Source organism: Colletotrichum siamense (assembly GCF_013390195.1).
Source record: "Colletotrichum siamense strain Cg363 chromosome Unknown KSG_Cg363_contig05, whole genome shotgun sequence".
Classification (NCBI taxonomy): Eukaryota; Fungi; Ascomycota; class Sordariomycetes; order Glomerellales; family Glomerellaceae; genus Colletotrichum; species Colletotrichum siamense.
The window spans coordinates 3,852,976-3,879,168 of NW_023501018.1; the positions used below are offsets into that span (position 1 = coordinate 3,852,976).

Below are 26,193 nucleotides of genomic sequence, written 5' to 3' on the forward strand. Positions count from 1 at the left end.
CTGCCCTTCACCTGCAGGGAATCTTCACTCACACTTCCCATGGTCTCCACCTGGAAGCAAAGTTATTTTCTTTCGGTAGGAAGGTAGGTACCGCTTCCCTTCGCCTGTCCTTCCAGGTAATACTTCTTCCTCTTCGTCAATATTTCTCTGCGATCACACTCATGACGACCGATTTGAGTGCGCATTGCAAGATTTACCTACTGGACCTTCATTTCGTTCGGTTTGACCCAACTCTTTCGCCCTAACTGCATTGGCTAAGGAAATCACCTCCGTTCAGCCTCGACAGTCCCGCGACTGTGATTCCCGAGCAGCCTTTATCTAGAGGGCCAACCTTGCCAGCCTCGCCTATCGATCCGTCTAAGTCTTTTCTGACGCGATCCTCTCGGGCTTCCGTCGTCGTCCTTGATCTCTACCATCATTCCGGATCTCTGTCGTCGTCGTCGTCGTCGTCGTCGTCAGTCAACCTCCGACAACATGGCGCACCCCGAGTACGCCCACCCGCAGCAGGTTCCTTCTTCCGAAGAGGTCGAAAGACTCGAGAAGATGATAGCCATGCTTTCCGACATCCAAAGCAAGCATCTCAAGCGCCCCGAGAGCGCTGCCATACGCGACGATTTCACATTGTCAAAGGCCGAAAGACGCTTTGTTCGAAAGCAACACGACTACCTTGACTGCATCGCCGTCTTGAGCCCTGAGCCCTTGGCCCTTTTCCCTGATGGCTCTGTTGTAAGTCTTTCGTGCGTCGACAGATACCCACGTCACAGTGAGCTGACAGAAGCACGTTTTGAAGGACGCGAGCACCGGCTCGCACTACATCTTCGCCTCAGAGAACCCACGCCGTGAGGACAAGGCGAAGCAGCAATACACTGGACTGCAGCCCCAGCTCACTCTACCACAGATCAACGGATCTCTGGTCCCGGATAGCACCGATTCCTCATCCGTCATCAAGTTTGCATACCGGCTGCTGGCAAAAGAGGATTGGGAGCAACGCAGCAACAACAGCACTTTTCAATACTGTCAGAATCTTCTCTCTCTGTGGAAGAAGTTTCACGGAGCTGCTAAGTCCGATGAGCGGTTTCACTGGCTGAACCTGCTGCATGATCTCGTTTACGTGCGAATGACCGAGAAGCTTCATGGTCGTGTCATCGACATATTTGAGAAGCACAATTTTGGCACCATCTGCATGACGTCCGTCGATCAGTTGGCCTCGCAATTCAAAGCGACCTCCATGGGCAAGTGGTTGCAACAGTCCCTTCGATCAACTTCAGACCCACTCACTGAACTGGACTTGATTGAATCGATGCCGTTCCAGAAAGGAGGTGCCACGAACCCTCAAGATGAACTTGAACACTGCTTTCGGAAAGGTCAGACCCAAGCTCAATCCACCCTGCTGAAGCAGATCTACAAGGAGATGCAGGTTCGGTATGGTCGCGGCACTGCAGAAGAGGGCGAGAGAGCCTGGGAGCGTAGCTCTCTGAACGCGAAAGGAGACCCAGAGTATGTTTTCTATGACGAAAAGGGTCGTTCGGAGTTTCAAAAGCTCTTATCTGGGGTCATGAGAGCGGTCAAAGATTCTACCACAGAACTGCAAAACGCCAAAACAGAAGCAACCAACTACGCCCGGAGAACGAGTAAAGGCACCAAGAATTCCACGCAGCAAACCATGGAGCGATACCATATCGAGTCTCTTCAATACGTCGTTGACGCCGCCGTCCGTGCCTACTACTGTCTGGCGGGTATTCGCGAGGAGTTCAGCGAGATTCTGCAGTCGCACTACACATGGCTCTACGCAACCCATCAGCCTGGGGTCTCAGGCATTGATGCTGAGGGCACTGATGATTGTAGGCTTCTGGGGAGCACGGCGACCCAGTCAGGCTGGGAAGTGGCTGTGTCAGATGCTGTGGGCATGTTGTGCCGCCATCAAACTTCCCTCAATCACATCATGCACGCTTCACGCCACGTGGCGAGATTCGTTCTGCAAACCTCCATACAGCCTCTTGTAACTGACTGGACGAAAAGGAACTTGATGTCCACGGCTGAATTATTGGCTTCCTTCAAGGGCAATAATGGAAAGCCGCTCTCGAACGAGGAGCAGCTCGCACTGGCTGAGTTCTTTGACGGCCACAACACGGCCCATTCAGAAGACTTGACCTATCATGCAGAAGGTATTGGAATTTGTGCCCATGTGCTTGCACGGGTTCGTGACGAGGTGGTCAATCACAACGATGACCATGAGACTGTCGACAAGTCTCTGCTTTTGCCTCGCCGAGAGATCACTGACCATTTCCGAAAGATGCCCATCCCCATGGCAGTCAACAAGAGATGTTGCGCGGTTTGCCACATCATGCTCGAAATTTTAGAGCGTGAATCAGGCCACAAGTTTCTTTACTCGGGAGCCCACAGGGACTGGAGCGCCGTTCCATCCCTCGCTGGATCCCGAAGAAGTTCTTCAACTCTCTCTACGACCAGGTCGGGTCGGTCCTCCGTGATGCCCTTCGATGGACTGTCAAAGAAAAAGGATTGGCGCGTTCGAACGAAAGTGGCAATAGTAGCGACCCCAACGGAGATTCTGCGCGGTTCATCGCTCGTATGACCATGTGTGACAAGGGAGGTAGACCGCGTCCAGTCAAGCCTCAGGAGCCGGAGGAGCCGTAGGAGACATGTTCGGGATGACGATAACGGCGATGGAGGACGGCGATGACGATAACAACGATGACGATGACGATGACGATAACGACGATGACGACGATGGGGGACGACGGGATGGACGAAGAAAGTAGCGATGACGATAGCAGCGACGAAAGAGAGAAGCGTATTCACTTCAGTATAGGAAAAGCAAGTGGTCTCGGCAGGCGGATTACACACTAGACACTGCCCGGATGGCCATAGGACACTGTCCGGCAAGCATAACTCTTCGAAATAATGAATCCTGCCAATCCTCATATCGTCAAAATGAAGACCTTCACCGCAACACTCGCACTTCTAAGCACCGTGTAAACAGCTCTCGGCCATGCGATCTTCCAGTAGCTATGGGCAGGCAGCAAAGACCAGGATAGCAGCTGCGCCAGACTTCCGGTAGGCCGAGTCGCGATGGGATCCACAATTGTCACTGAATAACCGTACGTCCAGCCGAGCATCAGCCCCGTCACGGACGTCGCGTCAAACGATCTATGGACGTTGCAATGTCGGCGGAGCCACGGGCGTCTCCGGCGAGGTCCCAGGTGAGGTGTCCCCACAACACCGAGACCTTCCCGTCCGGTTCCATTCTTGATGGAAATCGTTCCCACTACGTACTCCCCTTTTCGTGACCTAATGAGACATGCACGTAGAAAAGAGGAGGCTGCAGTTGCGGGTGCAATGCATCGTCTGCAACGCATGTTTCCCGCTCGCTAAGTTAGCGAACCCGATATAGCCGGCAGCAAGGTCTCGGTCGAGAGGTCGGAGAGCACAGCTGCGAGAAGGCCGCCATCGGGAGAAACCACTATGGCCCCGTGATGTTATACCTCAGGAAGGTGGCAGACGGATCGACGGACTTCTTCAAGATCGGCGAGCACGGGTCTAACAACGCGGCCGCGGACGCGACGTGAGGCGCCGACTTGCTCAACGGGGTTCCAGGCGACGATCCCACCGGCGCTCGAGGCCGGGGACTATCAGCTCCGGGCCGAGGCCATTGCGCTGCAGGCGGCGTCGCAGCCCGGCGGAGCGCAGTTTTATGTGACGTGCTATGTGAGCTTGCTACATTGGATACCTTTTTGTTTTGTTTTGGTGTTTGTTTGTGTGTGGTTGGCTGGTTCAGACGGTGTGTGTGGGTGTACTGTGTTTCCTTGCGATGTGTGACTGAGGCTGACCTACGTTTTGACGTTGTTTGCAGCAAATATGTGTGAGTTTTTGGCGGAGGGGGCGCGACGCCGGCTGGCAGGCGCGTACAGCGCAGCGGACCCCGGCATCGAGGTCGACATTTGGGGCGGCGGGTTCAGCTAGGACACCATCCCGGGACCTGCCGTGGTGTCTGTCTAAGAGAAAAGATCAGGCTGGAGACGTTGGGAAAGATGCGATGATGTGCGTGCGATGGTTTGTACGCGGCTGGACTCCGGTCTGGGACAAGTGGAGGCTGAGCTGGGTATGTATCGCGAGAGAGGGAGGGCGTGCGAACGAAACATGTGACGGAAGAGATTGGCTTGCATAGAGAGGCAGAAAATTTTGCTTCTGCTTAGAGGTTCTTCTCACACCCCCTATTCTTGCTTGCTCCATCCCACGTATTCTTGTTTTTCCTGAGTCGGTGGACGTGGGTATAGTACGATTGGCAACAGGGGAGAGATACAGCGCGTGCATATTCGGGGAAAATCCTGCATATAAGTTCGGCAGTATTGGGAGTCTAGAAGACGTCGTCGAATGTCGCGATGGTGCGGGTAGGCGGGAAGTCACGCCACGAAGCGTTGTTATCTTTGGCGGGCCGACAAGGGGGCGAGAGCGAGGTCAGGAACTGGGCGGAATGACGACAGGGATGCGCCAGTAGTTCGGTGATGTGTGGAAAGGGTTTCGCTCCAAACTCGGAGAGAAAACAAACATCACGGCCTGCGGATACCTTATGTACAAGCAGGGGGGGATCAGTAAGTTTTGGGCTGGGAAGGGTGGTCCAGACAACATGGCGAAGCTTGGACGAATACCGAGATTGGTAGAGGACAATGAGGCAATGAGGCTCTCTGTCCTGACGCTAGACTCTGCCCACCGCCTGTTTCTTTATCGAGGAAAAGTGGATTCTGACTCGGGAGGCTCAGGTCTCGTAAGATGATTGCGATGGGGTGATGATGATGTTATCTCGTTGATTGTCGACGCTGGCGCTGGCCGGTCGGACGAAACCGGTAGACGGCGGTCAATGCCGGGTTGCACTGCTGGGGAGAGGCTTGTATTTTCCGATTAGTTTTTGATGCAGTTTGCCTTTTGTTTTCGAAACGAAAGATAGTGTAGTAGTCGAGAGATGTGTTTTGGATCTTTTGGTCTGGGAAAGAAATCATGAAAGGGTGTGTTGTGTTGGTATGGTAGCGTCAATCTGGGCTGAACTCGCAGAAGCGAAAAACAAGAGGTGCAGGGCGGCGGCCATCACGGGTTTCGCTTCGGCAGCCACCTAAGCGAGGCGCTAGTCCCCTTGGGGGGTGCCGACGTCCGCCTTGCCTTACCTCAGACAGCCACACCCGCTGGAAAGCTTGTCCCGTCCGGAATGCTTCCAGCGTTTCCTGGGCGCCACACTGCCGTCAGCTCACTGAAACCTACGAAGTACCCCAAGGTGAGTGGCTGCTAAACCGTTGGAATCTGCCCAGTCAGGTAACCCGAGTGGTGCACCGACACCAGGTTGGCGGTATCTTCCACTGAGGTGGCCGGGTATTGCGCTGGAAATAGCCCTGCAGCGGCTGCAGGAAGGGGAGGTCCCTGAAGCATGATCCAACGTGTGCCCGACATGTCACCGCGGCCCACCGAGCACGCCGCACCTCAAAGTGCCCCCCACCCATTGCCCATTTCTTCCAGCGTCCATCAACCTTGCTTCACATCCCTTCCGCTGCCCATCCACACGTCGCTCCGTCCGCGAGCACGAGCAAATTCGCATCAGCATCAGCCCAGTCGCGCCACCAGAGAACCCGAACCAGCAGACAATACACATCACACATCATCGCATATCCACGAGCAGGATCTTCGTCGGCCCCTTGCCGCCCGTCCATTGGCCATCTGGCATTCGGCATCTCCATCTCCATCAATCTCCATCCCAAGTACCTCGCCAACCTACTGAGGTCTCTCGTTCCTGACCTTGCCTGCCTCGTATCCCTGCACACCATCTCCTGTCGAACGCTGCTCGGTGTGCTTCAACGGATGATTCGATTCATTTAAATATGACCGCCCTCGACATGGCCAACGGGTCTGATTCCGGACCTTCCTGAACGGCAAGAGCCATTGTTCTATACCAAATCTTTACCATTATCACATCTTTGCAAACAATCATCATGTCTGGGCTCACTACCCCGATAGACTCGTTACCCAACGAGGTCAGCCTTGGTTACTATCTAACACCGTGTGACTGCCTTGCTAACCAACCCATAGATCCTGATCGCGATCCTGTCCTCATTCGAGTCCCGCGCCCTGCTCCCCATGACCCTCGTCGACCGCCGCTTCAATGCCACAGCCACCACCATCCTACAGCACCGTCTGCTCCACACCGCCGAGATGGAAGGCCACGAGATGATGCTCGAGAGCTACCACCCAAGCGCCAAGCTGACCACCCCCTCCATGTCGTGTCGCTTCCTGGGAGTCGACTTCCTTGACAGCCGCACATGGTCCGGCGACGACGACTTGGACCTGGGTGATCTCTCGCAGCTCTACTCGCACTTCCGCCCGGTGGTCTCGGAGGAAACCCGGCGCATGCGGAGGATCTACACCCGCCGCGTGCCCGGCGCCGAGCCCCTGCAGGAAGACGCCGGCGACGAGCCAGTCACCCAAGAGCTCTGTCTGGACGAGGGCGAGCCCTTCACCCAGCTCTGCACAACAACCAGCTTGGTCAAGACTGGCCCGAGACCCGGCGTTTTCGCGAGCCACAGCAACATCGAAGACGGCGTGGTGCGTGTCTGGAGGCATTGGCTCGAGCGCATGGCGGCCAAGTGCGCCATCGCACCGGAGCACCGGGACCAGAGCACGATCTTGTGGGCCGATGCCACCAAGAACGTAGGACTACGCTTCCACGTAACACAGGTCGCACAGGAGCAGGCGCCTATCCTCCACTCGAGAGACGAGGATCCGCCTGTGACCTATTCTCTTCGCTACGAAGGTGAGCTCCAACGATTCAGTCCGTCACATGTGAGAGAAGCAAAGCAGCTGACAATGACATCAGAGTTGCTGGTTCGCACAAGCCAAGTGTTGCTGGCCATGGAGAAGTCAGCAGTGCAGGAGATTGTCGACTCAGGTAAAGCAATCGTCATAGCTTCTTATTGAGGGATCTTTCCCTCCGTCCGGCCGATACCGGGCCGGACCGACTATTCACACACACAACACCTTAGTACTTACTACCGACCAATGCTACCAACAAACTTCACCGTCGGAACTAGCCCAAGAAAAGTTTCCGAGCTACCGGTGAAAGGTCCCTGGAGCAAGGGCAGGGCGGCCTTCACCGGCCCAGCCCTGACCTGCGGCCGATCAGCCCCTCCGCTGGGCTGGACCGATTCCCACAGTCTGACCACTTAGTGGCGGCCACCCATGTGACAAAGAACCGATTCAGCCTCAGCAATATACGCAAAACATATCTTGGACACAGTCTTGATCATTATGCTCACTATTATCCACCCGTAGGTTTCGTCATGCAGCTCGACGCAAAGAGCGCCCACGCAATCGAGACCGTTCTGATGGCGCCTGCCATGCGCCCATTCTTCCCCCAGGCCGTCGCTGTTATGTGATGACATCTCACTTCTCGGGGGATTCGAGCAAACTTTATATAATGTAGACGGAGTAGATCGGAGGCCGACCTGGAGAGATGGAACGAGGTCGCCGACGGAAGACGAACTGAACGGGCCGCCGGCGAACGAGACGTCTCACTTGTCGTTCGTGTCGAGGCCGCCAGGCCAGCCATGCAACGCATTACAACGGCAGGTCACCGTTTCAGCGACTTGGCATTATCATCATGCGTTCGCAGTAATGGAGGATGGCAAAAGTCGACGATTAGGCTGGAAATGCCCTGGGCACACCTAATGGGAATTTGAAAGATTGGCGTTTGGGGAGGAAAATCTAGATCGGGACGGGTGCGCCGCGGAGAAGGCCCTCCGAGGCCTTCGCGGACGGGAATTATTTGGGCGATGGTCAACAGGATATACAGGACATTATAGACCCCCTCCCACGGCGGCCTTTGACGACACGGGATCGCCATGGTTGCTGAGAGAGCCGAATCAAGCAAGCATATGCCATGAACTCTCGGTCACTGCTTCCACTGGCGTGCCCCATACACATCCGACTGCTCCATTGTATGATCGCCGCTGCGGGGGCCGCTCCTACATTGCCGAAGACGCCGGCCGCGACGCCGTAGGGCGGCGAGCTGCAAGGGAATCATGGTCATCACGTTTTTTTCACTCGTCTGTCTGTCGCATCCCGTCGGACGTTACTGACGTGATGTTGAGATCGCCGTCATGGCCCTGCGGTCGTTGGCTGAAGGATCGATGGCTGTAACCTCTGGCGAGTGAGCGAAAGCTAATTGGCCACAGATGAGTCTCAGCATGCATGCATCATTCGGCAGTAACAAATTCCTTGATATTAGCAAGTTCAAAAGTCATTTTCGTCGAACCGAATCGATTCCTCGGGCGAGAGGGCACTTTAACTCAAAAAAAAATTGACCTTATGCGCTGTACCCGAGGTTATCGCGTTCAAAGCCGTCAACGTTGACAGGGACATTGGCTGAAGGTTCCCACGAACCGACAGGGGTCCTTGTTCCTCGGGGGGTTTTCGAAACGGCCTGCAACGGATGGTTCTTCCCCCAACCCACAGCGGGCCAGCCAACCGAGACCCAAGTTGGCCAATTTCTCGACGAACCACGGAATCAGAAGAAACAAAGCGGTCCGGATATTTCGCTTCGTGGGCGGAGCGAGACGTTGTCGCCGTGGCAAAATCAGACGTGTTGGGAGCCCAGGGGAGGGGGCCGCGTTGACAGCTCTCATCATGACGGATGACAAGCGCCAAATGCAACGGCAACAGATGGCGACGACACGAACTCCATCGTGATCACGACGACTCCTGCAGTAGTGCACACATCCGAGTGTGCAGAGAGAGCCGCGGTCTGGCTGGGACGCGCGTCAATCAGCGGCCTTTTTCCCGCTGAATTGTCATTGCGAAGATCAGGGAAAGCATCACACTCTCATCACCGTTGATCGTGCACCATGTGGCTGCGCGGCTGTCTTGGTCACGGCAAGCCCACGATCGGCTGGCTGAAATAACCTTTTCTTCGACATCGGCCACATTTTGCACAAAGCACGTTCGGGCGCAGAAAGTGCCCAGGGTTCGCCCGTTTCCCGCGCTAGCATTGAGCCTCTTCAGCCTCTTTCTTCGAGAGCCGGCCTCGTGTGGCCAGTCCTTGCAAATAATACTGGCCCATCAGGAAAATACAATAATCGCCAACTCCTATGATATGCCCAAGAGACAGTCCCAGCATCAGGAAGGTTTCAGCCTCTAGTCCGCCCAGGCCGGCCATGGTCCAAGCACGCATCGGATGGGGGGATCGTTTGACAGGGCTCAACATCCCTGCAAAGGGCCATGTCTCGTCCAATGATGCCCTCGGTGACAGGGGCCGAACTCTTCTGCCCACCTCGCCGCGTGTAGCAATCATGCCTGGGCCGCCAGGGGTATTCTCGTAGGCCGCCTGTCGACCACAACTCGTGGCCCAGGTCAGGTCCGTGAGGTTGCATCGGGGTCGCTTGGAGCCGTTGAGAGAGAAATCATGGGAGTGACCCGCCCGAGGCCTGGGTTGACATGTTCTTTCTTCAGTGCCGGGCGAGACTTTCGAACGTGAATCTTCCCGTTCTTTCTTCATCATGCAATATTTTGCAATATTTGCGCCCCAATAGCTGCAGGACGGCAAACAAGGGCTTGGAGCATGTCGGCCCCCGATCTCGTCCGATAGCTAATTCAACAACCATATTCCCTTCTTTGCCCTTCGCTTGGCTCGTTCTTTTTTTCAATCATACTCCACCGTTTGGGCTTGTTTCTTTTTTTCTTGTTTCTTATTCTTCTCTTCCCTTCGACGTTTGCTTGGTGTATCACTGCTGGTTCAGTCTTTACCGTGAGCTGGACTCGAAACCTTTTTACGAATACGACCTTTTTTTTGACGACTTGAGGGAGGGTAAACTTGGGTAATACACAGTTGACGAGATGGAGAAGGACGTGGAGAAGGGGGACGGCGAGGTTGCGAGGCCGAGGGAGAGCCATCTGGCCGTACACCCGGGCAACAGAGTGTCGCTGGCGAGGGTATCGATCGGAGGACCGCCGCCGCCGCCGCCGCCGAAGGAGGATGCACCCCGGCCGATGACGAGCTCGACAAGGAGGTTATCGTTCTCGACGACGTACAGCGAGCGCAAGATCAAGTACGGCACGGGGCGGCATTCACAGACGGAGCTGAGTCCTCAGCCGACCGATGACCCGGACGATCCCTTGGTAGGGTTTCCAACCTTTCACGTTCGATGAACAGCATTGACATTTGTGCGCAGAACTGGCCCCAGTGGAAGAAGGAACTCAACTTTGTCGCGCTTTTGATGACGGCTGGACTAGTGGGTGGGATGAAGACGGCGTACATCAGCGTCAACAGCGTGCTCGCCGTCCGTTTCAACGTCTCGTACACGGCCGTCGCGTCACTCACGGCCGTGCCGCTCGTCATCTCAGCATTCACAGGCCTCTTTAGCGTCGTGGCGTCCAAGATCTGGGGTAAGAGGCCAGTGTATCTCGTCTCGATGGTCCTCATCTTCATCGGCGCGATAACGAACATGGCAGCGGGGAACAACTTTGGCGGATGCATGGCCGGTCGTGTCTTCCAGGGGTTCGGCTGGGGAGCCTTTGACACGCTCATTCTCGGTTCCATCCAGGATACTTACTTTGTATGAACTCCTGCTGGCTCGTCTTAGTTATGAATGCTGACCATGGATAGGAACATCAACGCAATGTTCGCATCACGATATACAACATCCTCACCGTCGCGACGACCTGGGGCGCACCCCTCTTTGGCGGTCTCGCCTCCGCAAACGCAGGCCGCTTCACCGTGCAATTCGAGATCATCAACGCCTTCCAGTTCATCGCGATCCCGCTTCTTCTCTTTGGCGCACCCGAGACAGCGTTCGAGCGGTGGTTCAGCAGCAGCCCCGCCCCGACTCCCGGATCCGTCAGCTCCTCGCCGTGGGCTTCGCAGCCGCCGAAACCGCTCGGAAGGCCGAGTGTCGAAGACGCCAAGGCTTACCTGCGCACGATGAAGCCCGTCTCGTTCTCGGGAACGATGGATCTGCGGACGATCTTGCAGGCGCCGAGAGCTTTTGTTGCGCCGACGACGGGGCTGCTCGTGGTGGTTACCTTCCTGCCGTACTGCACTCTCTGGGGTCTTTCCGAGTCCTTGTCTCTTTTGTTCTTCCCTATGCCGTGGATGCTCTCCGAGTCGAACATTGGCGCGCTCATGACTGCGCCGTTCCTTCTGGCCATCATCGCCGTCGTCGCGACAGCCTTCTGGCGCAGACGCGCGTCGGACTACACGCCGTACTGCATCGCATGCACACTCGCTGCCGGAACCGTCCTCGCATCCTCGGGCATCCTCGCTTTCGGCCTCAAGACGCACGACGTCATGTCCGAAGTCTCCGCCAGCGCCGCCGCGCCCTCGAACGTGTTCGCGACCGACGGCGTCGGCACGCGCCTCTCCTTCCCGCTCGTCTCGCTGCTGCTCGGCCTGCTGGCTGCCGGCGTCGGCACGCTCGACACGGCGATCCGGCCCGTGATCTGGCGCTCGACGCAATTCACCTCGAGCAACATGAACGTGTGCCTGCGGAATGTGGCGGACATGGACGCTGGGGTGGTGTGCTGGCGGAATTTGCTGAGTGGCGTGTTTGTGATGACGGTGCCCGGGGCGATTGTGATGTGGGCCGGGCTGAAGGCGACGGTGGTCGGGCTGGGGGTCACGCAGGTGCTCGTGGGTGTGGCGGGGTGCGCCCTGTGGTGGGTTTATGACGAGAGGGTGAGGCGGTTGGATGGGATTGTGATGGGGTTGGTTGATTTGAGTATGTTGAAGAGGACGGGGAGCTTTTTTGATACGGACTGAGTGTTGGTCATGATTTCTTTTTTGATTTTCTTTTGTGTTTTGGGGAGGATGATGATGGTGTAATGACCACGGCCGAATTTCGAGGGTGGGATAGTGTGTAAGATTGGGAGGCGAGGGTGAGAGGACAGGACGGGGTATATGAAATGGTTCTGTCCGTTACTTTCTTTTGTTTTTGAGATACCAGGGGACGGATGAGAAAAAGGCAAAGTCGGGGGATATATGAGATTGAAAGTGATGAGTAGGAGATGGTGAGGGAGAGAATGATTGTGAGGGCAAAAAGTAAACACCTAAATAGTCTTTGTGTGTTCATGTCGTACTTGGACGCGCGAGTAATGAATGCCAACACCACGCTCATTTTTTGTCATTGTTTTTCTGTGTGTCTCGGAACGTTGTTCTTTCGGAGATGAAGGGATTTCCTAAAAGGGGATGTTTATGTGAAGCTTGGAGTCGTGACAGCGTTGTCCTGGTCGGATCGCGGGTGAGGCCGTGATGCCGGCCGGCTTGGAAGGGTGCGGTGGTTCTTGGGCTGGTTTCATCGGCGGATGAGGCTTTTTCCCACGTAAAGGGGAGGTTGGTGAAAGGGTGCTTGAGTCGTGTGATGGGGTGTTCTTGGTGTCTCTCGCGAATTTGTTTGAAGATGCGACCACGCATCTAGAAGGATAGCTGACGGGTGAGATTGGCATTAGCATTGGAGACGGCTGGTTGGCGTTGTTTAGAGTTGTCACCGTGATCTTCGTCTGATGTTCATCTGACTCGAGTCGTCTGATGTCGAGATGGTGGTGACGGAGGGATGCGATTGGGTAGTTGGCTTGGGTTTGATCGTCCGGAGTTGGAAGAGGTTGCGTCGTCTGATGTTTTGGAGGGAGGATGGGATGAGTTGGGGGCTGTGGATTTATGCGTCGGATGAGGTGCGTTGAGGAGATTGGTGACAGTTTAGCAGGTACGATTAACATTATCGAAGGCCATCTATGATGAAATTGGTATACACAATGTTGTCATCGAAGCCGGTTCATGGTGATCTTTCTATATCAAACAGAGATACTCCGCACACATATCCTGCGGCCCCGAAAACATCGACACCTCATCAAACCGGTCCCTCACGGGCCGCGCCCGTATCTCTAGCCTATGCTCCGTCATCCCGCTGGGAAACCTATGCGACGTCACCGCAGCCTGCACCTCCAACGACTTGGCCGCCAGCACCTCCGCGTCCTCCCGCGTCACGATACCTGTCGCCTCCTCGTACTCCGCGCGCAGCAGATACCAGCCTGAGGCGTCCTTGCAGTCCGAGATCACGGGCGCCTGCCGCGTCCCGCCGAGCGTGTACGGCGGGTACGCGTAGCTGCTCGGGTCCCAGGAGCGGCGGATCAGGTGCCGCAGGCCTTCGGGGTTGTGGAGCTCGCTCTGGCTGTAGCCGCCCCAGAGAGTCGACCGGCCGAGGAGGAGGTCGGCGCGCGTGGGGACGTAGACCCAGGCTTCTGGCTGGGGAGGCAGCGAGAGTGTTGATGAGGAGGAGAAGGATGTTTCCGGGGTGGAGCCGGGACGGCCGAGGCCGAAGAAGACGCGGAAGTCGGGGTAGTGCCATTTCCGGGAGTGGATCTCGCCGCCGTTTTTGCGGGTGAAGGTGACCCAGTCGCCGTCGGCTTTTTGTTTGACACTGACCATGCCCACGAAGCCGGGCTGCGCCTTGGTGCAGAAGGTGGACGTCTCGGCGAACCAGAGGTGCGCGGGGAATCCAGTGGTCACGCTGACGCGGTAGCCCGTGGGAGATTTGCAGGAGATGGAGAAGGTGTGGTCGGCCTCGCGGATGACGGACCGCGACTGCGGCGGGGAGAGGTGCCGCGGGATGTGGACCTCGCGCTTGTCTGCGATCTTGGGGTTCGTGCCGCGCGACCACTCGAGGACCCAGCGGCGGCGGCGGAGGACGAAGGCGTCGGGCGTGCGGAAGAGCTCGATGCAGACGTAGAGGTGGTGGTTGATGTCGGGCGGCGGGCGGGAGGGGGCGAGGTAGTAGTGGTTCAGCTTCATGACGAAGGCGCGGCGGTCTTGGGGGAGGAGGGCCTCTGGGACGAGGGAGGAGGGGAGGCTGGATGTGCTGCGGCCCATTGTTGCGTCCGATTCGCCTGATTCGGAGGGCGTGTTGTCGTCGGGGGCGAGGCGCTCGAGGTGTTGCCGGGAGATGAGCATCACGTCGGGCTTGAAGTGGATGCCCTTGTTAGTGATGCGGATCTCTGTTTGCTGGATGGCTGCGTCCTGGATGGGGACGAGACACGAGCCGTCTGCGAATTCATCAGGGGACTGGGCGAGCAGGCCGCGGAAGGCTTGGGTGTCGTCGTCGGACGAGTCCCAGGCGAAGAGGGAGAGGTCGGTGCTGTTCTGGAGGATGGCTTCTTGCAGGCGCAGAAAGGCCTTCCGGCCTTCGCCGTAGATCAGGGGCAGGTTGACGTCGAAGATGCCGAAGAGGCTGTAGGCCCGGTCTTCCTCACGCTTTGTCCGGCGCCGCGCGGCCCAAGACATGCGCCGCGCGACGGGCACTTCGTACACCGCGGCGGGGTCCTCGAGGACCTCCTGATCGATGCCGGTGATGCTCGCGAGGAGGGACTGCAGGTGCGCCTTGGAGCCGATGTCGTTCCAGTTCTTGTCGAAGAAAGTGATGTCCCGGGACGCGACGAGTTCCTGGAGCGTCCACCCCCGCGAGAACCAGCGGCACTGCCCGAGCTCTGCAGCCGACAGCTGTTCCGTAGACCGGAAAAAGCTGCTGCGAGGCTGCGAGGTTGACGGGGGGTAGTCGGAGAGGTAGGCGTAGCAGATGTGCGCATCGTTGTACCAGCGGAACATGGAGTTGATGCTCTCGGTCAGCTCGGCGCTGCTGCGCTTGTCGATGCAGCAGGTGTCGACCCACGCCCACTCGATGCCGGCGGCGCGGGCGATCTCGCAGGTCTTCCAGATCTTGGTGAAGCCGGGCTTCTTGGACGCGTGGACGAAGTCGGCCATGTCGTGGAAGGAGACCTCACCGTCGGACCAGGTGTGCGAGAGGATGGCGTACGGCAGCGACGGGGGCCCGCCCTGGAACTCGGCGAGTTTGAGCGTTGTGGTGTTGATTAGCCACATTTTGGGTGATTTGGTATCATGAGATGCCGCATGGCAATATGTGAGCTTTGGGGTGTGATGTGGAAGATAGTTTTATGTTGAAGTCTTGCTGAAGATGCGGCTGTGCTGCTGATGTTGAGGCTTGTCAGCGCGGGGTGGGATCGCGCGGGATGGATGCAGGTAATCCTTGCTGCTTTGCGGTCGTCTGCCCCAGTGAAGTTGACGAACCGGCGTTGGGCATCGCTGCATCGGAAACTTTTGTTTGATTGGACAGGATGATTTTCGACTTTGGATATCACCACGCTGTGGCTTCGGTGAGTGTCCTAAGGTTCTTACAGAAATCCTTCAACTCCCATGTCTTAAGCATCAAGGCGAATCATGTTGTGGAATAGCTGAATCTTTATGGGTGGATCATCAGCTCTACGCATTTGGAAAAAGACATGGTAGCTTAACTTAACCATTAGCCAAGGCGCACTTTGGGCATTGGCTTTCCTGTTACTGTTGCAGCTGTGCCTAAGTAGGTACCTATGAATAAGGAACGAGGTCATTGTTTACTCTGTCAAGCTGAAGAACATGTTGATGATTATGCGTCTACCTAATTACGACGATCCCAACGATCGTTCATTTCAAACACAGTTTCTACACCTCCCGAGGTGATCTCAACCGTATTCCGCACCTTGCCCCCTTGTAGTATAATCGCCTCACTCCCGTCGTCGCTGATGTGGCCCGATGCTCTGGCCGCAGCACGCGAGGTAGTCCCGCTCTGGAACTCGCCCTCAGATTTGAGATACTTGCTGCCCGAGCGGTACTTCCGCGCGTAGTAAGCCCTGGCGTCCCGGAGAAGAACACGCAGCACTGGGATCGATGCGGCTATGATGGTGGCGTTGGGCTCGGCGTGGATCCAGATGCTTAGAACCGCGAGTCGACGGGAAACTACGCAGTCAATATCAGCACTGAACCGTCTGGAAGGAAGACGTGTTTGAGAAACTCACATTCAGGTCCAACGGCTCTTGCGGCCCAATATGACTCGACTGCCTTTACAATTGCCACACTTCCAGCTCTACACAGTAGTTGATCTATCAGTACACGTTGTGCAGACTAGGCAACTTTCTAGAGTTTGACTTACAAGCAACCGATGCCCATGGCAATGGCCACCCCGGCCTTTTCACGCTTGATCATTTGCAACCCCCAGACAACCTTAATCGGGATCATGGCCAAGATGAAGTCGGTGAGCGCTGAGATAACTGCCCAGAATCGTCAGCTTCTGACTTTCCAACCTCCTTCATCAATACTGTTACTCACTCGAACCGACCATGTTCATCCAAAGCCCACTATCAGCAGACCAACACGGCTGAAATGTATGCGGATCCGGCGCGCCGCAGTTCGCTCTCCACACCAGCACCGAGTGCGCAACACACATCGCGTCCATCACGAACGCAACCACGATGACCAGCCATCTGGCCCACCCGCTCGTAAACCTGCACAGCGTGAGCGCAAACGAGGTCTTGCTGAAGGCCAGCGAGAGCTTCATCGCCGTGTCGGAAGCCAGGTTCGCCGGCATGATCACCGGCCCCGTCAGCGTCGTGACGAGGTACCCCCTCCGGTAGATGACCGTCTGCAATATGTCCGCCAGGATCAGGAATAGCCAGCCGATTAGCAGGAGGTAGTCGTCCCACCACATCTTCCTCGTCCGTGCGGCCCGGCAGTAGAGGCGGAGAGCCAGGAAGATGGTCGACACCGAGGACATGGTCCAGGCTGATGAGAGGACCATCGTGGCGACCGAGGGGTCCCCGGAGGGCATCGGGTACATAATTGCACCTTCCGACATTGTGGCGGCGTCGTTGAGCAGGAAAATGCGAGGCACATTTTGGCCACTCCGGGCTCCTCAGAGAGACGACACGCCATATTTGTACGGGATACGGCTTGTGCAGCAAGACTCCATCTTTGACAGGTTTGACACCTTACGTAAGGCCTGTCATACTTGTCAGGCGTGATGTGGATGGAGTCACAACTTTCTTTTTCCTTATTCTCGGGTTTTGGACCCAGAAATAATCCCATGCACGCTGTCGGCACAATGTGTGAGGTTGCGCGGCGGCACAATGATGAATCCGGTTGGACTGGATGATTATTGATACGGGCTTGGAGCTCCACTTGTGTCTTACAGGCGAAGGGTTGTCTAGCAGGCTGCAGTATCGCGACGAGGATTCTCGTGGGGGCTCTGATGCGAGAAGACCCACGACGGTCGCTGCAGGAGCGGCACAATCTGCGGGAAATAGAGAGGATGCTGCGTGTGTGTTGTTTTTCGGAATGTTGACCGCTGACCCCTTCATCAAAAGAAGGTTTATCGGCCATGATGTTTTGTGATACCCCGAGATTCAGCAACCTCGGTTGTTCGCAAGTTAAGAAACGACAGGACATGGGCTGTGAAGTTTATGATATTGAATCTGAGATTGAGTATTGTGGACTCCACGGAATCCACGCAGCCATATCCATGTTTTCGCGAGGCCCGATATCATGGGTCTCAGGTAGCCAACATAACGAACCAGTTTCATCGCGCCATCCCATCAAATTCAGATAAAATCGCCTGCGCGAAGGAATGCACGATGAAGACCACCGACCCTTCTCCCAGCCCTCCACGCCGCTCCGGGTGGGTCCCGACCCCGGTCCGACCCCGGCGACGCCCTACCAGAGCAGCACCATCTCCGGGCTCGGAGGAGCCGGGCACGACCAGCAGCCAATAGCACACATGGGCAGAACCAACAGAGTCCGACTGAACCCATTCCCCCACCAAAAAACGATTCATGAACATCGTTCGATCTTGGTTGCCCAGACCCAGGGGTGCCGAGGACCTTTTGACCTTGTAAGGCGACGGGAGGGACAGGCGCTCGAAGGCAAGACATCACTAGGCCGTTGAAGAGGGCCGCATATGCAGCAATTGAAATATTGGCGGAAGAGTCTTCCGGGAGCCGGCTTGCTCAATGAAACCCCACCTATCGCATCTTGCCGTTGAGGTGATTTTTTCCCGGGCAATGGAGCGGGGGTTGTTCGCATGCGAATGCGACGAAACGTCGACGGGCTTTTGCCAATGAACATTTGCACCACGCGAGAGTGGGATTGTAAGCCACGCGAAGTTTCCCAACTCTTCTTAGCGAGGGCCTGTGGATCTCGATTCCGTCTTACTGCATGGCTGCATGGATCCCGAGCCCGAACAACAAGAACGGTTGGCGCCCCCAATAACGGTCATAAAAGGCTTGTTGCCTCTTTTCATCCTAGAAAATCTCCGTGACCGAGTGCGTATGAATAGTTTCAAAGTGAACACAAGACGATCATGGCCCCTCAACTTCCTCGGCTGTCCGCTCTGGCGACAGTCGTCCTCGCCAGTCTTGCATCTGCAACCCCTCGGCTGGTCGCTCGGCAAGCCAATGAGACCCTGGGCAGAGGTGTAAGAAATCCCCACCACTGTCATTGCTTTTGACAAAAGAAATGCTCAAACCCTCTTCTTTCTGCAGTGCGCTGCTCTCGTCCACGCCGGCCTCTCACCGCAACTGTATTTCTCGGCCGATAGCGAGTACGTCGAGACGCTTGAGTCGTACTACGACGGAGCCGTCCAGGAGGTAACCCCGCGGTGCGTGTTCAAGCCAGAGAACACGGCGCAGGTCGCGACCGCTCTGAGAGCCCTCAGCGCTGAGGATGGCGGTTGTTGGACTGTGGCGATTCGTAGCGGAGGGCACTCGCCTGTTCCGAACAATAATGCACAAAATGGTGTGACGATTGATCTTGGCCGGCTTGATTCGGTCACGTACGAGGAGGATGAACATACCGAGGTAGGGTATTTGAAGAAGAAACTTGGTTTTTGATGTGTTTGATTCAGTTGCCGGAGGCTGATGAGTGTTATAGAAGAGTCGTGGAATTGCTTCGATTGGCTCCGGTGCCAGATGGGGCGATGTCTACACCGAGCTTGAGAAACAGGGCGTTATGGTCACCGGGGGACGGGAAGGCCATGTCGGTGTTGGGGGATTTCTTCTTGGCGGCGGTTAGTTTCCTGGTTGAAGCATTGGAGACACCGGCTAACACATTCAAAAGGCTTTGCTTGGCAGTCTGGTAAGCATGGAATGGCGTGCGACAACGTCGTCAGCTATGAGGTATGTGCTGAAGACACAAACGCTGTGAAGTTGAACCTGCTAACACGTTTACAGGTTGTTCTTGCCAATGGTACTGTGATTACTGCGACCTCTACCAATCACCATGATCTCTGGCGGTCTCTAAAGGGCGGCTTGAACAACCTGGGTCTCGTCACGCGATTCGACATGCGAACGTTCCCTTCCCAAGACGCCTACGGTGGCATCATGGCGTTCTCATACGACCATGCTGAAGCCGTGTTGGAGAAGCTCGACGCAATGATTCGAAGGAATCCAGAGAACCCCGCAGAGAACGGCTTCGTCTCCTTGTCTTGGAACCCTGCCACGGGTCCCTCGACTGCATTCGTCCTCGCCAATATCGATGGTGTAGAGAACTCGACGTCGTTTGTGGGACTCGGAGAATTGAACCCTATTGTCGACACCCGCTCTCATGCTCCAATTTCGAGTCTCGTGAAACAGCTCGAAGGAGGTTTGGGCCTCTACAACGTGTGGTTCACACTGACATTCCACTCCTCCATGAGCATGGTCCGCAAAGTTATTGAAGTATTCAACAGCCTCATTGCGGAGTTCGAAAACACTCTCGGTGACGACGACCGGATAATCTTTGTCTTGACGCCTCTGCCGACGAACTACGCAGGACACGGCGAGAATATTCTCGGTATCAACGATGCGGGTTACGAACCGAGTATGGTACTTCAGGCTGAAGCTCTGCTCACCACACCGGAGCATAAGGAGTTGTTGACAGAAGCTCTTCAGCGAGCAGTCGAAAGCACTATCTTCCTTTGGTCTGCCACCACGCACCAGCGTACGAGGTGGAAATACCTCAACTACGCTAATCCCCTCCAAGACGTGTGGTGGACTATTGGAGAGAATAGGTTCCTTTTGAATCGTACGGCGCAGGAATATGATCCCACCGGCTTCTTTCAAACTCGGGTTTCGGGTGGATTCAAAATATCACAATCGGACTAAGCTCAGCAAAGGCGATGTGCCGAACCATCGATAGTTTTAATGAAACTCATGTATTACTAAGAAATCATATCCAACAATAAACTGCACTGATATCGCAGTAGTGGCTGAACCTATGAGGGCTTGATACCCTACAAGTCATCGTTCACTGGTACAGCTCAGGGTAGGCTGCCTTGATCATGTCGGAGCCCTTCTCACCAACCATGTAGACCGCATTCTGGATGCGGCAGTCGGGGATTACCGGGATGACGGAGGCATCAATCACACGCAAGCCTTTGACACCAAAGACTTGCAGCTTGCCGTCGACGACACCCTGGTCGATGCTGGGAGACATGCGAGTGGTTCCGCAGGGGTCTGTTGAAGAGTCCGCAGTCAGTTACACAATTCTCAACGCACTCCAAGAAACTTGTCGCAAGTGACAGATATGGGAATTCACTCACGGAAGCCAGTCTGAGAGCGCTCCAGGATCATCTTGATCATGCCCTCGTCGGAGGAGCGAGGCATCGGCCAGGGGTAGTCGCCCTCGATGATGTCCTTCATGCCCTCGCCGTTCACGATGATGTCGTCCACGAAGCGGACACCCTCCCGCATGGCGATGAGGTCGAGGTCGTTGGAGAAGAAGTTGAGGTTGATCTTGGCCTGCTCGAGGGGGTCCGCGGAGTTGAGCGTGACGGTGCCGTTCTTGGAAAGGGGGCGGAGGAGATCGACGATGACGGTGAAGTAGTCACCCTTCGGGGGCGTGGGAATGTGCCACTGGAAGGCGTCGCAGAACATGGGCTATCGTCACAACTCATTAGTTTCGGCTGATACTGACGTTTCCGGTTACGGGAGATACTTACAACAAAGTCAATTTCGAAATGGGGCTGTCCTCCAGGACCAAAGGGGTCAACACCGCCGTTCTTCGCGAGGTACTCGTTGTACTCCTCACAATTCTTGAGGCGCTCGTCGATACGGGGGAGGCCAACGAGCTCGAGCAGGCCGCTACTCAGGGGACCCTTGTTCTTCCAGTGGTAGGCGGAGACAGCGCCGTCGTGCTCGGGGCCAGCGCGGAGGAGGTGCTGGTCGAGGCCGTAGCCGTCCTTGAGCTTGAAGACGTGGGGCATGATGGGATGGTCGAGAAGGTTCTGGCCGACGTGAGGGGAGTCGACGAGGGTCTTGATGCCGAAGGACTCGAGCTCCTTCTTAAGCCCAATGCCAGAAAGCATGAGGAGCTTGGGCGACTCGTAGACACCGGACGAGACGATGACTTCGTACTTGGCGCGGAAAGTGAGGTCCTCGCCGTTGGGACCGAGGACTTCGACGCCGACGGCTTTGCCGTTCTCAATGATGAGGCGCTTGGAGTGAGTCTGGCCAACGACGGTGACGTTCTTCTTCCCCTCGATGTAGCGCCAGCTGGAAGAGCGCTTTCCCTTGTAGATGGAGCTGACCGCGGTAGTGAGGCCGTGCATCTCGCCGTCGTAGATCTCGTCGTTCAGCTTCTCTCCCTTGCTGACCCAGGCCTTCTTCAAGGCGTCACGGAAAGGGGCGGCCTCAGCGACCAGCTCAGCAGGGGAGACATGGATGGGGCCGTCGGTACCAATGTGCTGAAGATACTTGGGCAGCAACCCTTGGTCGTCGTGGAATGTGGCAGGCTTGTCCAAGTACTCCTTGCAGCCCTCCCAGTTCCACTCGTCGCCGCCGTAGGGGGCCCAGTCGTCAAAGGTGGCTGCACTGCCGCGGATCCAGGTGTAGTAGTTCAAGCAGGAGCTGCCGCCCAGAACCTTGCCGCGGGTGTTGGGCTTCTCGATGCGGGTGTAGTCGGGGCGGTCGATCATGCCGGTCTTGTAGCCCCAGTCCCACTTGCTGCCGCGGAGCTCGAAGGCGCGGGCGGGGGTCATGATGGCCTCGTTGTCGATGGGGTTGCTGACGCCGGCCTCGATGACCAGGATGTTGACGTTGGGGTTCTCTGCTAGGCGTCCGGCGACGACGCAACCGGCAGTGCCACCTGATGAGGGGTTAGATAACTGTGTTTGTGTTAGAGAAGCGGTAGATCAGAGACGTACCACCGACGACGATGAAGTCGAAGTCCTTGACGTTGTTGATAGCAGTCATGTTGGGTAAGGTTTGGTGAATAATGATTAAGTGGAAAGTGTGGTTCCAGAGATGGTAAGTTGTAGTGTTTGAAAGATGTGCTGGTAGGTGTATGTGAGTTGAGTGCGAGCTGTGTGATGATGAGGCAGATGTTGGCAAAATGCAGGAACTTGAGGCCATACTTATACATCTCAACAACAGCGAAACTGAGGACCAGTGAAGGTATTTACAGCGTTACTTGGACACACATGGAGTGCGAATGCCGTCATTCCGTGTGATGCCGAAGTCTAAGACTGCACGGGGCATCTGCACCCTTGCACCCTTCAACCGGAAGTCTCGCCGGTGGCTTGGTACCAACTGAGATATCCTGCCAACCATTCGAGCCATGTTTCCAAGCTTGAGACGCCGAACGCAAATTGCGGGAATTTCTAAATCGTAGCACATAGCTTGTTGTCTCGCTAAGGGGCCATCATCACAGGAAGTCTTTGGTTGATGCCGACTACCATGGCCATGTGGAACTCCGCAGCAGGCCACTCATCAGGCCGAAGGCAGGGTTGCCGGTTTCCGCCGGGAGTGATTAAGGTCTGCATCTGCAATGTGTACCAGCCGACCGACTGTCAACCCTCAAAATTGTAGTCTCCGGTGAACACCGCACAACTTGACGGAGACGTAGGGCAAGGAGCCGGGCCGGTAGGGTGGATCACGGCGTTCGGCTCCGACATGGTCGGGCCCGGTCTCGGCAAACCTTCGCTCTTCGGCGTTTTTCTCGCTGCATCACCCAATCAGCATGACGGAAAGCACAATTACCTAAGCTCTGAGAATTCTCGGGATTCAACTTTGTTAGTATTGCAGGTCCCTTATTGGCTGACTTTTCAACTTGCCAACTTGCCGAGCCTCGACCGCATACTTCTGAGCGCTGAGCCATTGAGACATATCGAGAGGCTTCTTCTTGACTTCGGCATCGAGAAATTCAAGCAGCTTTTTAGCGCAGTCCGCAGTCCCCATTCGAGCGGTTTTCGCATCGGTATCTCGAGGTCAATTTCGGGTTCACATGTGCGGCAACCCATTGCGGGATTGCACCGGCAACCGTCATCAAACCGGTTTGACACAACTGTAGTCCGTCCAAATGCATTCTAGGTTTAGGTTCGTGAGAAGTCACTGTGGGTGAAGAATGACCGATAAGATGTTCCGGACATTTGAAGCGGTGACGTCGAATTGTCGTGAATGGGTATATAATGGGGCATGTCGACTCTGGTGTCAACCGTTTCAAATCCAACCTCATCCACCATCTGGAAGACCGAATATTCCAACTAACTTAACAATTGCCCTTTCACTTTGCTTTCACCTGATAAACCCTTTGAACAGTCTCTTTCCAATATCTCAACCTCTTAATGCATCATGAGCGCACCTACGTACACTCTGACTGAAGGTAGGCAATCGTCCCTTTGCGCCCTATAGCCCCTGAAGCTTATACCGTTCCAGGCGTTCCCTACGCCGACCCCTCCACCGCTCAGCATTTTGGCGGCAATGGAGTCAAGGGCCTCATGCTTCTCCAAGACACGCAGCTCATTGAGACCTTGGCGCACTTCAGCCGCGAACGCATCCCGGAACGCGTCGTCCACGCCAGAGCTGTTGGCGCTTTTGGCGAGTTCGAAGTGACTCACGACATCTCCCAGTTCACCTCCGCCAAATTTCTCAACGGAATTGGCAAGAAGTCCAAGGTCCTGCTTCGCGTTTCCACCGTGGGACCTGAGCGAGGTAGCGCCGACACCGTTCGAGACGTTCGCGGCTGGGGCATGAAGATCTTCACGGAGGAAGGAAACCAGGACTGGGTGTTCAATGACATCAAAAGCTATCACATGTCGAGTCAGAAAAGTGACATTTGATATGCTGACTTTGATAGCCTGTGTTCTTCATCCGCGACCCAATCAAGTTCCAACAATAACTATCACAACTCGAGACTAATCAGTCTACCCAGTACCTGTGTGACTGGGCGCTTAAGCACCCCTGCCCTAGCGACCTAGATAAGCCTACGCTGGCTTCGGTGCCGGCACTTTCTCAGCCACTCGCTTATCTGCAAGATAAATACAATATGCATGCAGTGCCACTTGTACACAGCCCCGGGAAGGTGCGCCAAAATGCTGAAAAAGAAGATTGTCCCAACTCTCGACCCCGGCTGAGCTTTCTCTGCATTCCTATCTTCATTAGGTGCTGATTTTCTGTTTGCAAGTGGACAAAGTCCACGAACGATCTGAGCCAATTGAGCAGACCACAGCCTCCGCGAGCCCAATGTCGATGGATCGCGAGCACACTCCAGAGCGGCTAGTGTATCAGTCGCTGCCACACGGGAATTTCATTCGTTGTTTAGTTCTCGAGGCAGGCCAGTCTGCCGAACCTCTGAGGTGCCGGCTGGAAACATGGAATCTTGACGACGTCCGTGGACCGGAAAACATGTTCGGGCCTAATTATTATGCAATCTCCTACGTTTGGGGCCCCAACGTGAAGGACAAAGCCATTCTATGCAACGAAAAGACTACGTACATCACGCCAAAGCTTTTTGAAGCTTTGCACCAAATTCGCGAGCATGTTGGTCAGCAAATAATCCTTTGGACCGACTCCCTGTGCATCAACCAAGACAACGAGGAAGAGAAGAGCCACCAGGTGGCTCTCATGAGTCAAATTTACGCCAGGGCGTCTAGGGTACTGGTTCACCTGGCGGGCGGGGACGACGGCCGCGCGTCGAAAGCGGGATCACTGATTCGGGAGCGAGATGCGTATGTTCGACAGAACCTCAGTTTACTGGCTGGTATCCGAAGTCTATGGTACGATTTCCCACAGCTGAGCACCGAAGAGAGAGACAACATCACCCATGATGAGAGATGGGAATCCTTCAATCAAATGCTATCCCAGCCCTGGTTCAATCGTGGCTGGGTCGTCCAGGAAGCAGCACTAGGTCAGAGCACCGATGTTCTCTGGGGAGGAGAAATCATCGCCTGGGACCAATTGATACGTTGTGCCGCATGGGTTTGCTTTCGCTGCATAGACGTTGAGGAAGAGTATATGCGCGATCGTTCCAGTATCCATTTCCACATCAAGCTACACCTGGAACGTTACGCGAAGGAAGCAGCAGTCTATCGCTATTTGACAGACGGATTGGACATCGCTGCGATTTTGAACCTTGCGCGAGAGACAGATATGACGAATCCTAAAGACAGGATATTCGCCTTCTTATCCCTAGGAGTATTCAGCCACAAGGGTGACGGGGGTATTTACGAAGAAAGACCCAAGATGCGAGTTACCTACCTCTCCCTACTGTGGTTGGCCCCCTAACCAGTCATACTAGTGTTCATAGCCACCAACTGGTCTCGGAACTCGGCGCCGAAGGCATGGTCGGTAGCCAGTGGTCTCATGTCGATAGCACTGGGCTTCCTGTGTACCACGTACCCCGGGGGAGTGATGCCATTATTTCGTCCCCTCCACCTAGTCCTGCGCGCATTTCGCTACGCATTGTTTGCGACAACGTCAAAAACATATGCCAAACTAGGTCCAGGCCGCTTCATGAAGCCAGACTATGGAAAATCCAGGGAAGAGTCCAAGGAAGAGGTGTATACCGACTTTGCTCGTCAGCGCATTCTCCACGGTGACATCCGAATCCTTCACTTCGCTCAGGAAAATAGCTCCGAGGGGTGTGGGACACAAAATACTCTGCCTTCCTGGGTTCCTCGTTGGGATTTGAGAGGTGATGATATTTATCAGGTACCAAATCCTTGGCAGGGAAGACCATTGAGTCCCAGCCAAGGGTTCGATGGCAGCCTCACTAGAAAATTTGATGGAACAACACTTACATTGACCGGCGTCGTTTTTGATCGTGTAAGAGCCCGGGCAAGCTTTTTGAAGCCTGAACCAGAGCTATCAGCTGTGGCGGAGCTGTTGACAACAGTGCACCATATGAATTTGGGCAATGCATATCCTCCCGAGCAGAGGCTAGCAGTCATGATCGACTGTCTGTGTGGAGCAAGCATACCATTCGACGTGGACCTCATTGCTTGGGCTGATGAGAGGCAGGCTTTGGTCGAGTCATTGCAAAGCTGCGACGACGTTTCCCTACTTAAGGCATGCGAA

At 55.5% G+C, this 26,193-nt stretch overlaps 8 protein-coding genes across 8 annotated transcripts; 5 read left to right on the forward strand and 3 right to left on the reverse strand.

Moving 5' to 3' along the window:
* Positions 1 to 474: 474 nt before the first annotated feature.
* Positions 475 to 2,655, forward strand: CGCS363_v008602 (uncharacterized protein; the record flags this gene model as incomplete). The annotated part of the gene is made up of 3 exons (XM_036640451.1): positions 475 to 726; positions 791 to 2,332; positions 2,404 to 2,655. The coding sequence occupies 3 exons, from the start codon at positions 475 to 477 to the stop codon at positions 2,653 to 2,655; spliced, it is 2,046 nt and encodes a 681-aa protein (XP_036494219.1).
* A 3,338-nt stretch (positions 2,656 to 5,993) lies between these two features.
* CGCS363_v008603 (uncharacterized protein) lies at positions 5,994 to 7,433 on the forward strand (the record flags this gene model as incomplete). The annotated part of the gene is made up of 4 exons (XM_036640452.1): positions 5,994 to 6,035; positions 6,091 to 6,811; positions 6,875 to 6,946; positions 7,330 to 7,433. 4 exons carry the CDS (start codon positions 5,994 to 5,996, stop codon positions 7,431 to 7,433), a joined length of 939 nt encoding a protein of 312 aa, XP_036494220.1.
* A 2,455-nt stretch (positions 7,434 to 9,888) lies between these two features.
* CGCS363_v008604 (putative MFS-type transporter) lies at positions 9,889 to 11,809 on the forward strand (the record flags this gene model as incomplete). Its single annotated transcript, XM_036640453.1, has 3 exons — positions 9,889 to 10,170; positions 10,224 to 10,607; positions 10,658 to 11,809. 3 exons carry the CDS (start codon positions 9,889 to 9,891, stop codon positions 11,807 to 11,809), a joined length of 1,818 nt encoding a protein of 605 aa, XP_036494222.1.
* Positions 11,810 to 12,832: 1,023 nt separating this feature from the next.
* On the reverse strand, positions 12,833 to 14,917 carry CGCS363_v008605 (Vegetative incompatibility protein HET-E-1; the record flags this gene model as incomplete). Its single annotated transcript, XM_036640454.1, has 1 exon — positions 12,833 to 14,917. One exon carries the CDS (start codon positions 14,915 to 14,917, stop codon positions 12,833 to 12,835), a length of 2,085 nt encoding a protein of 694 aa, XP_036494223.1.
* Positions 14,918 to 15,491: 574 nt separating this feature from the next.
* CGCS363_v008606 (uncharacterized protein) lies at positions 15,492 to 16,724 on the reverse strand (the record flags this gene model as incomplete). Its single annotated transcript, XM_036640455.1, has 4 exons — positions 15,492 to 15,829; positions 15,889 to 15,956; positions 16,023 to 16,140; positions 16,199 to 16,724. 4 exons carry the CDS (start codon positions 16,722 to 16,724, stop codon positions 15,492 to 15,494), a joined length of 1,050 nt encoding a protein of 349 aa, XP_036494322.1.
* A 1,500-nt stretch (positions 16,725 to 18,224) lies between these two features.
* Positions 18,225 to 20,004, forward strand: CGCS363_v008607 (putative FAD-linked oxidoreductase; the record flags this gene model as incomplete). Its single annotated transcript, XM_036640456.1, has 5 exons — positions 18,225 to 18,338; positions 18,406 to 18,720; positions 18,794 to 18,929; positions 18,980 to 19,038; positions 19,093 to 20,004. The coding sequence occupies 5 exons, from the start codon at positions 18,225 to 18,227 to the stop codon at positions 20,002 to 20,004; spliced, it is 1,536 nt and encodes a 511-aa protein (XP_036494856.1).
* Positions 20,005 to 20,146: 142 nt separating this feature from the next.
* pdh3-2 (Pyranose dehydrogenase 3) lies at positions 20,147 to 22,092 on the reverse strand (the record flags this gene model as incomplete). Its single annotated transcript, XM_036640457.1, has 4 exons — positions 20,147 to 20,355; positions 20,442 to 20,778; positions 20,841 to 21,985; positions 22,044 to 22,092. 4 exons carry the CDS (start codon positions 22,090 to 22,092, stop codon positions 20,147 to 20,149), a joined length of 1,740 nt encoding a protein of 579 aa, XP_036494227.1.
* A 2,430-nt stretch (positions 22,093 to 24,522) lies between these two features.
* On the forward strand, positions 24,523 to 25,401 carry CGCS363_v008609 (Heterokaryon incompatibility protein 6, OR allele; the record flags this gene model as incomplete). The annotated part of the gene is made up of 1 exon (XM_036640458.1): positions 24,523 to 25,401. The coding sequence occupies one exon, from the start codon at positions 24,523 to 24,525 to the stop codon at positions 25,399 to 25,401; it is 879 nt and encodes a 292-aa protein (XP_036494229.1).
* Between the last annotated feature and the right edge of the window lie 792 nt (positions 25,402 to 26,193).